Source organism: Blennius ocellaris (genome assembly GCF_963422515.1).
Source record: "Blennius ocellaris genome assembly, chromosome: 10".
In the NCBI taxonomy this organism is placed as follows: Eukaryota; Metazoa; Chordata; class Actinopteri; order Blenniiformes; family Blenniidae; genus Blennius; species Blennius ocellaris.
Genome location: NC_137659.1, coordinates 23,404,332 through 23,419,686, shown reverse-complemented (window position 1 = coordinate 23,419,686; position 15,355 = coordinate 23,404,332). Strand labels below are relative to the sequence as shown.

Genomic DNA, 15,355 nt, shown 5'->3' with positions numbered 1-15,355 from the left:
TGTAGCTGGACCCGGACGACTTCACACCGCTCAGCCTGGACTACCAACGGATTTTGTTTCTCCTTCTTCGCTTCATAAAGCTTGTTTTTAGAAACCGCGGGCAGCGACAGACAGCCTCTTGCAGCCAATCAAAACTCAAGCTGCCAATCGGGATACGTTCATTGGATAATTAACCGGAAGTCAGCGGCGTCGTTGCCATAGCAATCGCTCTCAGCTCCTCAAACATTGACAGGCGTTTCCTCCTGTTTCAGTTCGGCGAAGAACAAAAACTTCAGAAAATACTCACTTGTCATGCAATTAAAACAACTTTTATGAACAGCCTGGCATTAATTTGAAAAAGCTATTTTTATTCAGGTGATGTTGAGAAAAGGCACTTTGGGGTAGGTTTTAGAGTAATGTCAAGCTGGATCATCCATCCATCCATCCGTCTACTTTGTCTTGTGCAGGGTCACAGGGGGCTGAGTCAACGCCAGTTGACGATGAGCCAGGACAGGTACACCTGGACAAGTGAGGACAGGGACTCCTGGACAGGTCTCCAGTCCATTATAGGACAAACACACAGACACAAACAACCCCACACAGCTGCATTCACACCTCGGGGACATTGAGTTTCAGCATTTAACCTCACCCGCATGTCTTGGGACTGTGGGAGGAGACCCATGCACATGGGGAGGACATGCAAACTCCACACAGAAAGGCTCTTTCTTGCCGTGAGGTGAGAGCATTAACCACTTCTCCACCATGCATGCTCATACACCATGAGGATCATTCAAATCCACTACAATAAAACTGTATCATCAAATTAATGAAGCGCTGACAAAACAATTACATGGAAAGTGAATATCACATGAATTATACTTATTGTTCCTCTCAAAACTGTAATATTCAAAATGGAAATAAATCCAATAAACACAATCCAAATTGTATGGCATGTCAATCCCAATCAGCTTCTGTCTGGAACAATTTGTTGTGTGTGGAATCAAAGTATCCATTGCTTTTCATCAATTGTTTTACAACGTACATATCTGAATGACAACATGAGCACCACATCTTTATTCAATGTTTTTAAAAATAGAAATAATTTATATATATATATATATATATATTTATATTTATATATATATATATATATGACCTTGAAGTTATAAGGGAAAATTACTTGAGTTTCATGGGTTCAAGAGGTAACATTGATGGAAAAAAAAACACTCACACCTTTAAGATATATCACATGAGAATGATAAGCTTTTTATTTTCATGTACAAACCTGATGAACAACACTAAAAATACTTGTTTTTTTACTCTGAATAAACAGAATATAACATACATAAAACTGGCTAGTAGGAGAGCTCGGGTAGAAAGAAATAGTGTTCCAGGTGCACTTACTGCAGGGTCCATATGGTGTTATTTTAACCGAGTCTCTTCATCAGCTACATGGCTTTGTTTAATCCACAAGCTCCCCAAGGGGAGCATCACCTCCCCAGTTTTGACTGGAAAAATGTTGCAGCCACAATACAGACATTCATTAAATGAATCAGACATGATTGCTACTGACAGAAAATCTGGCAGAGTACAAACTAAAAGTGGACGAGCAGCACTGGAGGAAAGTACACTCTGCGGCTCTTTGCATAAGTGAAAAATTAAAAAAACACCAACATAAGGAGACACAAATCTCATTTTGACATAGCTGCTTATTAAGGAAATATATATTTATATGTAACAGTCAGTACAGATGTTTTCTTTAGACATGTTTTTGTTAAACTTAGCTCTCTTGGTATCCGTGAAAAACAATTGTGAGCAGAATTTCAGTTCACCCGGTACTGAAACGATTCATCACGCTGGCAGTTCAGCTCCAGCTGAAACCGGCCAGTGTTCATCCAGTCTGCTGAGGCCAGGCCACCTGACACACATCATCACACACCACAAACATCTAGTATGCAGGTTTTTCTACCAATAAGTACATTTTGATACAGCTCTACTTCATTATGTTCTTACTGTTGTGAGCTTAATGTGATGCTTTTGAAAGTAATAAGTTTCTCTAAGGTTGCTTCTTTAGGGTGCACTGGTTGCCACATTGGCGCGTTATGTCTGAATCATGTAATGCTGTTGTGCGACGTTGCCGTGGTTCAGCACCTCTGCACGGTTTGTTGGCGGTGAAGATTTATTTTATCTTCAGAAATCACTGGGGCCTGATCCTCCAGCAGCTTAGTGGTCGGCTGCTGTAGCTGCAACATGCTAGGAGCTCACTTAACACTGAATGAGGACTGTTGAAAGAGGCAAGCAGAGCACCACACACACACACACACACACACACACACACACACACACACACACTGGGCACGGCTTGCGGTGCCATGGCTGTGAAACGGGAGCCTTGAGAAGCCATTTGAGCAAAGTTCACTAAATGGGGTTTGTTCTAATGGTGGTAGTCCCTTTTACTGTGCGGACGGTTGCCCAGAATGTGATCCAGTTCTGAGGCGATGCCTGCCGTCATCTTTGGAATTACCTGAACGAAATAAACAAACGAAGGTCACATCATCAACGCTGGACTAGATGATGGAATCATGAGCCATTATGACACACAGTCACTTCGTGCTCACCTGAATGGCTCCAAGGTTTTCTGTTAGTTGTGTTGGATTGGAGGACCCCAGAAGCACTGAGCTCACCCCCTCGTTCCTCAGGCACCAGGCTGAAGATCATCACAGAATAGGATTAGGCTTTGAGGCAGCTAGGAGCAGACTTGAGTTTGTACACACTGGCGTGGCTGTTATTTACCAATGGCTAGCTGCGGTAATGTGCACCCTAGCTTCTCTGCGATGTGAGCAAGATCCTTTAGCTTAGCTTGCTGCTTTTTTCCATCCTCACTCGTTACTTTATCCCTCAGCCACTGATATGGCTGAAGGAGCAGAGCAAGAAGAAGCATTAGTGACAGTTAAACAGTCTCTCTGGATTGTGTTCAGGCAGGATGTGAACAGATGCGCTCCGAGGATTCAGCTTCTACCTTCATGGAGGCCCTGGAGCACTCGGGAATGCCGTTCTCGTACTTCCCTGTGATAATCCCACAGGCCAAAGGAGACCACGACACGACACCCACGCCTGTGAAAGTGCCATGAAAACTGAGTCGCAGGGCACAAACTCCATCACGTCTCCCTCTGAGGAGAGGAGAGCTCTGCAGGATAGACTCACCTATCTTGTGATAGAGCTCAGGAAGCTGAGTTTCCACTTTGTCCCGCTGGAAGAAGTGATATTCAGCCTGCTCGCACACGGGTGGAATCAGGTTAAACTGCCTGGCCACAGAATATGCTTCCTGATAGAAAGAGTAGGGGAGATAAAGTCAACATGGAGGAGAACTCTACAGACCTTAAAGATTTGTTATCTTTCCACTGCGCACCATCCAAGTTTTATATTTAGTCTACCGTCCACTTTCACCTTGTGTATTATTAGATTCACTCATTGTGCTTATCTTCTACACATAGACAGTACCTATTATCACATATATATATTTCTTGTGTGTTTAGGTCTGGAACAGGTACGAAACACATTTCACTGCATGGTATAATCATGCTTGTAACAAATAAAGGTCTTGACCTGACTTAATTTACGGCCCACAGTTTTCTAAAGAAGTAATTTAATATCTTCATATATGTTTGCTGGTGGGGGAGAATAGGATCTTGTGACAGCAGTAAACTCAAACTGTACCGTCTTCATTCTCTGTTTTTATGAATGAAATGTTTCTTTCAGTTGTATAAAAAAAAATTCCCAGGGGTTTGCAACTTCAAGACCAAAAGAACCATTTTTGTTTCTTTCAACCAAATCAAATTTAAGTGGCGCTGCAAACTTTTAACTGATTTCTAGATCTTCAACTTTAATTTTCAGCATTTTTTAGACAATTTTGATATTTCAGCTATTTTACCTCATTTTTAAAGCACTTTTGTGTATTTCTGCCTCACTTTTTTAAGCTTTTTTCTTTTAGAAATCCTGGTCATTTTAGGTTTGTTTACCTGATTTTAGTTAACTAAATACAATTTAGTTCTGATTTATTGAAAAGCCCATTTTAACCAAGAGTTAAAAATCCTTTTGAAAATGACTTTATGCGCACAAATAAAATGAAAACAAGAGAAAATGTAGGCATCATTTTGTGAAAGGTTCAAGGCGCCACTTCAGAAGGGCCAAAGAGCCACATGTGGCTGCAGTGCAGCAGGTTGCAAAAATCTGTCCTTTATGACGAGGAGCTGCGGGACATTTTGTGAACTTGTTTGTGGTTGTGTTTCGGTGCCTTGAAAGAGGATTTCCACTGCTCACCATGATCTCCATGGCGGACCACCGTGACGTCCCCCAGTACATGGACATCCCCTGGTTGATGACGTGTGTCATCGCTCTCACAATCTCTGTACAAAATGAAATATTAAAGAGCAGATATGTACACTGTCAACAACTGGTCAAGTGGTGGCGCCACAGTTACAACATTTGTACAACCTGAACAAAGCTCATTATATTAATTGGTGTCATACACATAAGCAGAAAAATACCATTATTTCTGAAAGAAATACTTGACACAACTTGAATACTGGATGCTCGACTTGTTTTCAGTGTGTTGTTGTCATGTGTGAACAGAGATGGTCTCTGGGGTCTCACTAATGATGCAGTGGAGGTCGAATGAAGAAGACCTGTCCTGCTCTGGCAACGGAACAAATCGTCCTCTGTGGCCTGCAGTGGTGTGTGCGTGTGTGTGTGTGTGTGTGTGTGTGTGTGTGTGTGTGTGTGTGTGTGTGTGTGTGTGTGTGTGTGTGTGTGTGTGCGTGTGCGTGCGTGTGTGTGTGTGAGTGTGTGTGTGTGCGTGCGTGCGTGCGTGTGTGTGTGTGTGTGCCTGTGTGTGTGTGTGCGTGTGTGTGTGTGTGCGTGTGTGCGTGCGTGCGTGCGTGCGTGCGTGCGTGTGTGCGTGTGTGTGTGTGTGTGCGTGTGCCTGTGTGTGTGTGTGCGTGTGTGTGTGTGTGTGTGTGTGCGTGCGTGCGTGCGTGCGTGTGTGCGTGCGTGCGTGCGTGCGTGCGTGCGTGCGTGTGTGTGTGTGTGCGTGTGTGTGTGTGTGTGTGTGCGTGTGTGTGTGTGTGCGTGTGTGTGTGTGTGTGTGTGTGTGTGCGTGTGTGTGTGTGTGTGTGTGTGTGTATGCACGCTGCAGGGAGGTAGCGGCTGGTGAATCAGTGGATAAGCAAAATAGTTTTTAATAAAGACTCCTGCGAAGTTTTCTCAGAGGAGTTTTCCACCAAGGACTTCTCTAATGAGAAGGGGGAAGCAGCTCTTATTTCAATGTGTCGTTCTGCACAAACTTTCTGATCACAACGAACGGCGCACCAACAATGTGATAAAGTAATTAGATTTCTTCAGTAACTGCGTTAAAATGCATTCATGAGACATCTGCTCCATAAGCACATAGTGCAAACACCGGGTGCTGGAGGTAAAGCTCCGCGGCTGGAAACCAGGGTGAGGAGACAAGACCGAATCCTGGTGTGATTAAAAAAGAGTGATTCCTTTTCATCAGTGGTTCTCTCAGTGGACTGACATGAAGCTCGGTGAGAGACAGAGAGCAAGTGTGTGTGTGTGGGTGAAGCAGGTGGGAGGGGAGAGGAATAGCAGTACATCTGCTCCCAATGAGACACACACACACACACACACACACACACACACACACTTCATGAAAAGTCTGCGAAGGCTTAAATAATCCATCCCAGATCCCAGTACCAGTAGCGGGGTGTTTGATTCACAGCAACATGGATGCCTTCTTAACGTACAGTTTCTGTGGTGAATCATCGGCTCCAGTGATCAAACACCACACACAGCGGTGATCAGCAAAGACCATCAACACCCCACTCACTGCAGCCCACTGCAGATTGTTGGAGGGTGACGTGGGTGAAGTTGTGGGCAATGGAATTATGTGTGTCTGTGCGTGTGTATATATATGAAAATATTATTTGTATTACCTCTGCTTTATCGAATTCTCAACCTAAATTGGGGAACCCTGCCCAACAGAGAGATGGGGTCTTAAGCCCGGTTCACACAGCAGGATTATAAAATTGTCAGCAGATTTCCCAAACCGGAGAGACCACACACACACACAGCGAAAAATAACCACAGGTTTAACAGTTTTGGTCGCACCGTGTGTGGTGTACAGCCACTCGGCAACGCACCAACTGATTTCATTTGCGAACATCCCCAGATCAGATGGGAAATCTCGCCAAACATCGCGAGATCAACCATGATTCCAGAGTCAACAAACCTGGCGGACGAAGAGGATGCAATGGCGGACAATGGAGGACACCACACGCGGTGAGAATTTGGGCCAAAACGATCCAACATGTTGAATATCTCCGATCTCAGATTGGAGCGGTCCAGACATTCTTCCAAGCAGACGAGAGCAGTCTTAACACACCACACATGGCAGGAATATCTGATAAGACTATCGTATGATCATCTGAGCGTCCTTAAGATTGTCGGAAGGAGAGAACCGGGGCCAAAATCGGCTTCACTATCCTGCCGTGTGAAGCGGGCTTTATAGTCTGTCAAACCAGTGGAACAGAGAGCAGAAATAGTGAAGCTCACTCAGCTGTCAGACATGTCGGCTCCGCAGGGGGTCCTCAGTGTAAATCCAGGTTTCACGACCTTTCTCTGTGGAGTTTGCATGTTCTACCTCTGCCCTTGTGTGTGCTTTTTCTTGGTCTACGCTCACAGTTCTCCCTTTGACATAATTGTTGCACATTATTACTTTTATTGTATTATTATTGTGTACGGTAAATGGATTTCACTTATGTAGTGCTTTTACGTTGTGTGAGCAGCCCCAAAGCACTTTACATAGCTCATCACATTCACCCATACACACACACATTCACACACCATTGGAGTCTCCAGCCATGCAAGGCGCTGTCACTCCAATGGGAGCAGTTTGGGGCTAAAGGACATTTTGGTATGTAAGCAGGCAGAGATGGCAGAGATGGGAATTGAACCTGCAACCTTCCGATTGGGAGACAACCACTCTGGTTTCCTCTTACAACACAAGAATACATACGTTTGGGTTACTGGTGACTGTAAATTGCTCTTGTGTGCAAGTGTGTGTCTCTTTGTCCGCCCAGTGACGGAGTGATGACCTGTCCCCCAGTGACAAACTCCAGCCTCCAACAACACTAACTATGATGAAGCGGGGAGAGAAAATGGCTGATTCTCTTGTACACCAGCAGCCAGTTAGCCGAGCACCACGGCTGAAAGCAGGCAGCTCTATACAGTGAGGATAAAACCCCTGAAATGCACTGCCACAGCTCGCTCATTTGCATGTAAGTAGAAGGTATGAAACATGCGAAGCGCCCAGCTGTGAGAGCACGTCGGCCTGCTTGCTTTTGAGTCCACATTTAGCAGCGTGGCTCTGAGTCTGGAACATTTGGTCGTCCTCAGCCAGCATGCATCAAGAGCAGCGACGAGAGCGGAACAAAGTGCAGAAGCTGTTCTGAGTTTGCAGTGAAAGCCAGAAATAAGGACGGAGGTAGAGAGGTAGTTTCAGTAGAGGTGAGTCTCCAGCACTGAAGGATGATCCTGACTGGATGATGGCATCAGAGAAGAGTTGGTGCTATGGAACTACAATTCTCTTTTTTTCTCCAGACAGACATGCTTGGCTGACCACTAATCTTTTCCTCCTGCCTTTACTTCCTCTCCTGTATTAGTTTCACACTCAGCCGGTTGACTGGATTCAATTTGCATTGTCAAATTAAAAATCATATTGAGTGACTAGAAAGCGACAGAGTGCGAACACTTGCAAAGTTTCCTCCTCAGGCCCTGATGTACTTATTACAATAAAAAGACTGGGCTTGTCCTTGAGGCACCTTCTCATCATATTTACTATAATGTGAGAATTTGGTGACATCTCAGATGAAATGTCAGTTTGGAGAAGACTGTTGTAGCGTCTCATCAATGGAAGAAGAAACTAAAGAGAGGTGAAGGGGAAGTCAGAGGGAATTTGGATATTTGCGACACACGTGGTCGATTCCTGCTGAGAGACCGAACGTGAAGCAAAAAAAAGTAAGTAAAGGAAAAATTGTGGGTTGAGACGGAGTAGAGAAGGATGAGTGTATGGGTGAAAAACGTAATGATGGTAACAAAGCCAGACTTTGCAGCCATGACATCATGTTTCATCCCCGAGGGGACGCGACCCGTCTCACACAAAGTCGGAAGTAGTTACAATCACCAAAACCAATGCAAACAGAAACGCATGCAGACATATTCGTCTTCATCTTTAACTCTTACTTTTATACACATTTCCTGCTTTGAAGCTTCTTTGTGCACTTGATTGATATTGTCAATCCAAATTAGGCTTCAGTAACATGACTCAATAATTCCCACATGAGCAAACAGAGAAAAGTAAGATAGCATTGAAATTTAACGGCTCTATTACAGCACAGACACACAAGGGCAGGCAGTGAATGAGCATCTCATGGGCAGTTAAAAATGACGGCCCACTCCATGCTGTGATTTATGATGGCATCCTTGCTCCTTTGCCATGAATGATGAAGTCAACGCCAACGATGCTACATGTAGATTACTAGACCAACACGGCGGCTCTTATAAAAAGACCTATTTCTTCTGACGCCTCGCCCTCTCTATCCTGTCAGAGCGATTCAATTGATCAATGCGTCAATCAGATGACACTTCTTGTCATCATTTTTCAGCAGAGAAACCACTTTATCTGCGGGGTCAAATGGCGAGGAGGTTTAAATGAGCGAGTGCAGGGTCTGCTTGCCATTCACCAGCATGACCGGAAACAACAAGGCCTCCGGAACAATAAATATGACAGATTGGCCTCCCACTGTCTGCAGGCTCATCGGGGACGAAGCTATAAGGGGGTAAAGGGCTGCAAAAGGAAAATATTTTCGTTGCATAAGTAGGATTCTGACCACCCGGTCTGCAGCTTCCAGAAAAGGAGTCCAAGAATCTCCGACACAAAGAGGGAGGAACTGGAAGTGTCTTAAAGAAATGATTGGTGGCATAAGGTAGATGTGTGGGAGAGACAGCAGCGGAGCGTTAACGGAGTGGAGCGCACTGGAGGGCTTGCATCTACTGAGACCAGCCCAAAAATACACCAGCTTCCCCCCGGAGGGGCCAGATAATCCTGCTTCTGAAGAACAGGCAGGGTTGGGAGCGGGTGCAGCTCGGAGACCCTGTGGAGACTCGCAATCCCACCGAGACAGAGGAGGAATGGAGGGAGACTGCTGGACCAAAATAGAGAAGTGGATAGGAGGCCAGATTGTCACATTACTGGTAGTGTATGTATGCTGGAACACAAACACAGCGAGTCCGTCAAGGGCAGTGGCCTCGTCAGTATGTCTCACCTTCTAATGTTACTGAACAACATGCATTGTTCCTACCTCAGCCCCCCCACCGCCCCCCCCCCATAGCAGCCATCACTCACCCTCCATGGGAGTATTGTTGTCTGTCCGGTTTGCAAAAACCACGTCCACATACTCAAGCTGCATCCTCTGGAGGGAGCCCTTCAAACCTGGAACCAGAGCACGAGATCAAACATCTGGAATTACAAGTTGGCGAAACTTAAGAGAACATCCTTCACGTTTGCTGCTGGGCCTCTCACTGCCTCTTCTGAAGGACATTACATTAGCCATACTATGATCATGGTTTACACATATGCATTGATGCTGAAAACCTAACCGTTCATTCTGACTGTTCATTCCAGGATTTGGTTGCTCTGCTATCAGCTTGACATGATGGCAGAGCAAAACATTAGGACACAGCGACTCCGGCAAAAACAATCTTTTTGCGAACCGGTTTCCACTGTTTCAATTCCTTGGAATCGTTTTCCACATTTACAAACGGTTCCCTTATCGATTCCAGTGGGCGCAAATGTCGTCACCATTGCAGACAACAGCGCAACTTGCAATACTTCCAACATGTATATTTCATCAAAGGGAGGAAATACTATCAATATGCAGAAACTCATGCTCACACAGCAGCGATAACGTTGAATGAATGTCACGTTTTGGATCTTCTCTGGAGTGAATCTCAACGTGAGCACATCCTCTACTGGTAATACTGCAGGTTTGAGTTCTAGATGAGAATCTATAAAGATCATTAAGCAAAATCAAAATGTAATTGGAATTGTAAAAATCCAATAAATTCCCATCCCTAAATATGTGCAAAGCACCAAGATTTAAAAAATAAAAATGCAATGAGTAAGAGGTTCATTCACATTTTCTCAGATAATTTCTGCTTTCTAAACCTGGAATTTTGTCTGTGTTCACTGTGTGAGTTTGACTGCATGTCAAAAGATTTGGTGAAAGTAGTCTGTGATTGAATGCTCACACAGTCAAACCCCTCTAGACCCCCGTGGTGACTAGTATCTACTACACACAAACTTGATCCCTCTTCTTTCTGTGAGCTTTGAATTGCTACCAGTGTCGGGGTAATGATGCGGTTCTGCTTAGGTGAAATAAAAACAGAAATAGGGTGAAGTACATCCTGAGGGATTTGAAGGAAACATGCTCTTAAAGCGGGTGAACTGACAGTGGATCACATGTGACTGGAGCCTGCAGCTGCATCCAGCCTGCAGCTGCATCCAGCCTGCAGCGTCCTTCAGTCCAGCTCTACTCACATGTGAACCGGAGCCGCTACAGGCTGGTTCTACGAGCAAACGACAAGTTCTGGTTGCCAAAGGACAAAATGTGACACTGTTTAAAACCCCCCACAATCCACAAATGAAATATAATATAACTCTCATGACACATTCACACTGTGCTCAATAAGAGCTGATATAATTAGTCTGAATAAGAAAAGCCTCAGTGTCCTATATATCCTGCCATCATTATTATGTAAGTGCTATTTCAACCTGAGTTAAACCCACTTTCATTAGGGCCGTTTTAGCTCTGTGGATTTTACGAGTTACTTTTCTCAAATATACAAACTGACTTGATAAAGGTGTGAAGTTTAAGATTTATACTGGGCCTCGCAGTGATGTTGTGGTCCTGGACTCACAGTCAGGAGGAACTGTGATTGACTGTTGGGGGATTTTGTGTTTGTGGAGTTTCCATGTTCCCCCTGGGCATGCACTGGTTTACACCGGATATTTCAGTTTATTTCCACTAAAACACACACTTGAGGCAAGTTGGTGTGTCTAAAATCCCTCAAAGCTGTAAACGTGTGTGTCCCTCAGCTGCAACCCAACCAAAATACTGAAGAGCTTTAAAAATATGAACAAAATGTAAGTTTATGTGCATTTTTAAGTGTTGTATGAGTTCATTTGTGGAATCTATACTCTGGTTAGTATTCAATGTCATCATGCAAAAAAACAAAAAGGGATGGTTTGACCCAACGTCGCCAATGACATTGCTTGGCTGCCGGCATGAAAACTGAAAGCATGGAATGGTGGTTGAAGCAGTACATGTGTTTGAAGGAGTTTCATGTCCTCGAGCTGCAGTCCGCCCATGACTCTGAGTTTTAATGTGGGGAAACTATCCAACCACCAAGATCCTCAGTTAAGTTTCTGTCTTAAACAAATCATTTCTTCACTTTTCTTTTCATCTTTTCAAACATTTTCATGAACATTTTCTGTGCGTGAAGAAATTACAGTTCGTTTACTTTTTATTCGTTGAGTTTATTGAATTGTAATATGAACCTAAAAGAGAACACTTGAAGTGGATTATTTCTACGTGCACAAATCTTTACATATATATTTCAGGCAGAGCTTCCTCACAGCTCTTCTTTTAGTTTATATCCATTTCCCATTTATGAACATGTTTTAATGTGTGGGTTTGATATAACGCTTTTCAGCGTTTTATGCTGGAGTATTGATTCTTCACCATGACGGCACAAGTGGATGTGCGTTTCATAAATTCATGTTTCTGCAGCTATGCCATGTGACCAGTATTATCAAGCTCATTATCTCAGATCAATCCTCGTGGAGCTAAACAGACTTGGGAACAAGTGAAGAACAAGAACAAAACATATTTCAAGTTCAGTGACAAGGTTATGTTTGATTATGCCTAAAGGATTGCACCTCTCCCCGAAAACTCTTTCTCTCCTTCGTGCTCCTCTCATGACCTACGAATGGGCAGGCCTTTTTCCAAGAGATCTGATTGGTCAGGAGGTGGAGCTTTTAAGCGAGTTGATCTCTTTTCCAGAACAGCTAGTTAGAGGTTCAGAGTAGGTTATCATGTTGATTTACCCGGTAAGAAGTGAACCAGCGTCGTAGGACAGAAAACCCAGGGTTAATCCTGAATTGACCTTGACAAGAAAATAATCTTGCTTCACAGTCCAGGCCTCTGGTCGTGCAGCTCTACCGAATATCAGCAGGGTTGTAAGTATCACCAACCTTCATGATAAAGACGATAACAACGTTCCCTCTGGTGTGGGAGAAGCTTATTAGCCATAATGAAAAATAATGGAACATTTGTTATCAATTACTGTTGATATTTGGCTAATTGAAGAACTACCCAGACACCAGTTTTCACTCCAGTGATTAGTTTGAACAGTTCATCACTTCCAAGCTGTGCTCACACTGTCCTGATTAAAAGAAAAGATCTTTGAGGGGAAAAAGCCTCACACCTGTGCAGAGTTTTATCCTTGTTACATAAATGACAGCTGGAGAAAAAGCATTTTGAAGCAGAGAGCACGACAAGAAAGTGGAGGAATGAAGAAAAATGATTACTCAGGGAGTTTTGGAGGAACAATTCTGCATATTGACAAATTAATGCTGAATGAAAACAGTGTGTTGTGAGCAGATCAGCCTCCATTCACATACACAGACCAGATGAAGGATGAAAAGCACACGGAAGACCGTCACAAACCAGGACAGCGGCGTAACAGAGACATAAGGCAGACTGCAGCACTCCGGAGTAAGTGTGCATGCGTGGCAGATTAGTGCCAGAGGCTTCATCATCACCCACTAATCCCAGCTGAGAGTTACACTCCGCCGACTGCCGTTGAAACCACTTATTCCTTCTTCTGTCATCTGCACTCCCCCCATCCCAGAAACACCCATTACAAGAGTCCTAATCTGAGCCTGCACCATCATCGCCAGCGGTTTCCGCTGTCTCGTGGATTAGCTGGAGTTTATTGGCTGTGAAGGGAGTCTATTTTTGGAACCGAGAAAATATGTTGAACAACAAAGCTACTCTTCGGGCATCTGCATTGAATAATGCATTTAATTATGCTTTCCATGAAAGGGTATTTAAAATTCTTCAAAGACGAAGAAATGCCTTTGTCCGGTGAATAAAATGTCAAACACACGTGTTTGCTGCTCGAGAGACTGTTGACATTTACCCGTGTCGTTACCCCGGGGTTTATCTGCACTTCATCCCTGCAATTGATCGTGAAGTTTTTGACATTCGATCACACCCAGTAAATGTCACTCAACCGATCGAATGATTCATTGACAGGCCTGTGGTGGCTGCTACACGCAGAGCAACGCTGGCAGATGCTTCGCTCAGCAGGTTCATTAGTCTGTGAAGTCATGTGCCTCTGCACCGTTTTCCCCACAAAATCTTTGTTTGCACCTTCACTTCTCCTTCCTCTCCAAGTCTCTGGTCTCCTCCCACTTTCTGTTTCAACCCAGCCCTTCTCTTTTAGCCCTTACTGAGTTGATTCCCCATTTCCACAGTGGGGGGGGGGAAGTTGCAGAGGCTGCGGTGAATGTTAATAATGTGAACGAGAGCTGAGTCATTGCAGAAGGTGCATTGCGCTGTGGGCCGGAGTGGTGAGTTGCCGGGAGCATGTGGTGGATGCAGCCAGGGGGACGAGAGAAATGTGTAGCTTCAGGCTCGGGCAACGTCAGAGCTCTGGTTTGAGGGAGGCAACACAGCAACTTGCTTCTTCAACAGACACGTGTAAAGGTTTACCATCAAACAGACAGAAACCTGGTTTATCGCTGATTAATGCAGCTCGTAAGGAAGAAAGACAAGACGCAGACAGGAGCAAAGAGGCAGGAGGAAACAGATAAAAGAGGGAGATTAGGTGAGCGCTGCCGGGCTGTGAGTGATGGGGTGGCGTGAAGGACACAGCGGAGGAAACAAAATAGATTGGTTACCTTCGATGATGTGTTTTCTGTTGAGGCCTCTTTCGGTCTCTGCTCTGCAGAAAGTAATAAAAAACCCACACAAGTCAAGGGTGCTCAACGCTTACACACGTTCATGCGCTCCAAAACAACTCTCACGAAGTGATTCAGGTCATTGTACACACCAAGCAGGCGCCAGCGTTACAAATCACCTCTAAAGTGCAAAAGAGAAATGCAGCCATCAGTGTGCTCAACGTGCCTGCAGCTGGAGAACAAAGTGTGTCTGTGCAGTGAGGAAGTAAACACAATGCTTATTGTCCCAGTTTGCCCTGATCTCCAGTTCACAGCCACCGGCCAGCGATTAGCAGGCAAATATATGTCGGATCAATGGCCTAATGTTTCAGACAGGTTACAAAGACTGAAGGAATAGAGTGAGTTTAAAATGTTTACTACACACTGTGTGCTTTTCGTGGCCTAAACTCAGAGCTTTTCAAACAAAGATTTGGTGGAATGCTTTTTTGGGGATCAATAGAGGACAGTTGAGGCCCAGATTGGAACTCCAAGTTGAACTTAAAGACGATAGCAGTCAATAAACCAATAGCATTTTTTGATTTGATTATAAAGCAGTTGATGTCAACATGTAAATTATTAACAACAAAACTATGTAAAACAAGAAAATTATGTGACTAAATACTAATGTACAAACAGAAAATAATCTGCAATTAAATGAAAAGACAAGACAAACAAGTGCTATGTACACATGCATACATTAATACAACAAATGATATAATTGCTAAGAGTTGCTAGGATCCATATGCATTAAGGCATTGCGTACACAACAACTTTAATTTTCCTTTTGGTGTTTCTGAAAATGTCTCTTTTTGAACCGGCTCCCAGAGTGCAATCATTATGAAACACACCACTCCCGGGAAATGGGGAAAAATACCTTCCACAGTACTGCACATGCAGACTATGGTCACAGTCTGTAATATCTGTAGACGAGATGAACAGTTAGAATTTAACAGCTCTTCTCCAACAATTGCCTTCATTTTCTTCATTTACTACACCATCGCCTGCATAGTTTTTTTCAACACTAGACATTTTTTTTAAACAAGATTGGATAATCAATGCCGTTTCCATTAGGCAGGGACTAAAGAAGACTCCTTCTCTTGTGCTGGATATGTGCTGGAAGGTGTTTACATTTAGTCTGCAGCTCTCACAACTGTTACTATTAGGTTTTGCACAAAAGATTGCTTTGTTAGTTCAAAATGTTTCCATGAGTTTTACAAGATATTACATTATGAAAATGTCTGTCAATTAAAT

General features: G+C 44.0%; 1 protein-coding gene across 3 annotated transcripts in view; it reads right to left on the bottom strand.

Annotated features, from left to right (window-relative positions):
- Positions 1–1,267: 1,267 nt before the first annotated feature.
- Positions 1,268–15,355, bottom strand: part of kcnab1b (potassium voltage-gated channel subfamily A regulatory beta subunit 1b) — a 44,574-nt gene continuing 30,486 nt past the window's right edge. For all 3 annotated transcript variants that reach the window (XM_080503877.1, XM_080503879.1, XM_080503878.1), the window contains 8 exons: positions 14,066–14,109; positions 9,443–9,529; positions 4,300–4,385; positions 3,184–3,304; positions 2,999–3,093; positions 2,773–2,893; positions 2,598–2,686; positions 1,268–2,503 (listed from right to left, as the gene is read on the bottom strand). In XM_080503877.1, coding sequence (XP_080360003.1) covers positions 2,414–2,503; positions 2,598–2,686; positions 2,773–2,893; positions 2,999–3,093; positions 3,184–3,304; positions 4,300–4,385; positions 9,443–9,529; positions 14,066–14,109 — 733 coding nt within the window. In that variant the 3' untranslated portion in view covers positions 1,268–2,413. The remainder of the gene's footprint in view (positions 2,504–2,597; positions 2,687–2,772; positions 2,894–2,998; positions 3,094–3,183; positions 3,305–4,299; positions 4,386–9,442; positions 9,530–14,065; positions 14,110–15,355) is intronic.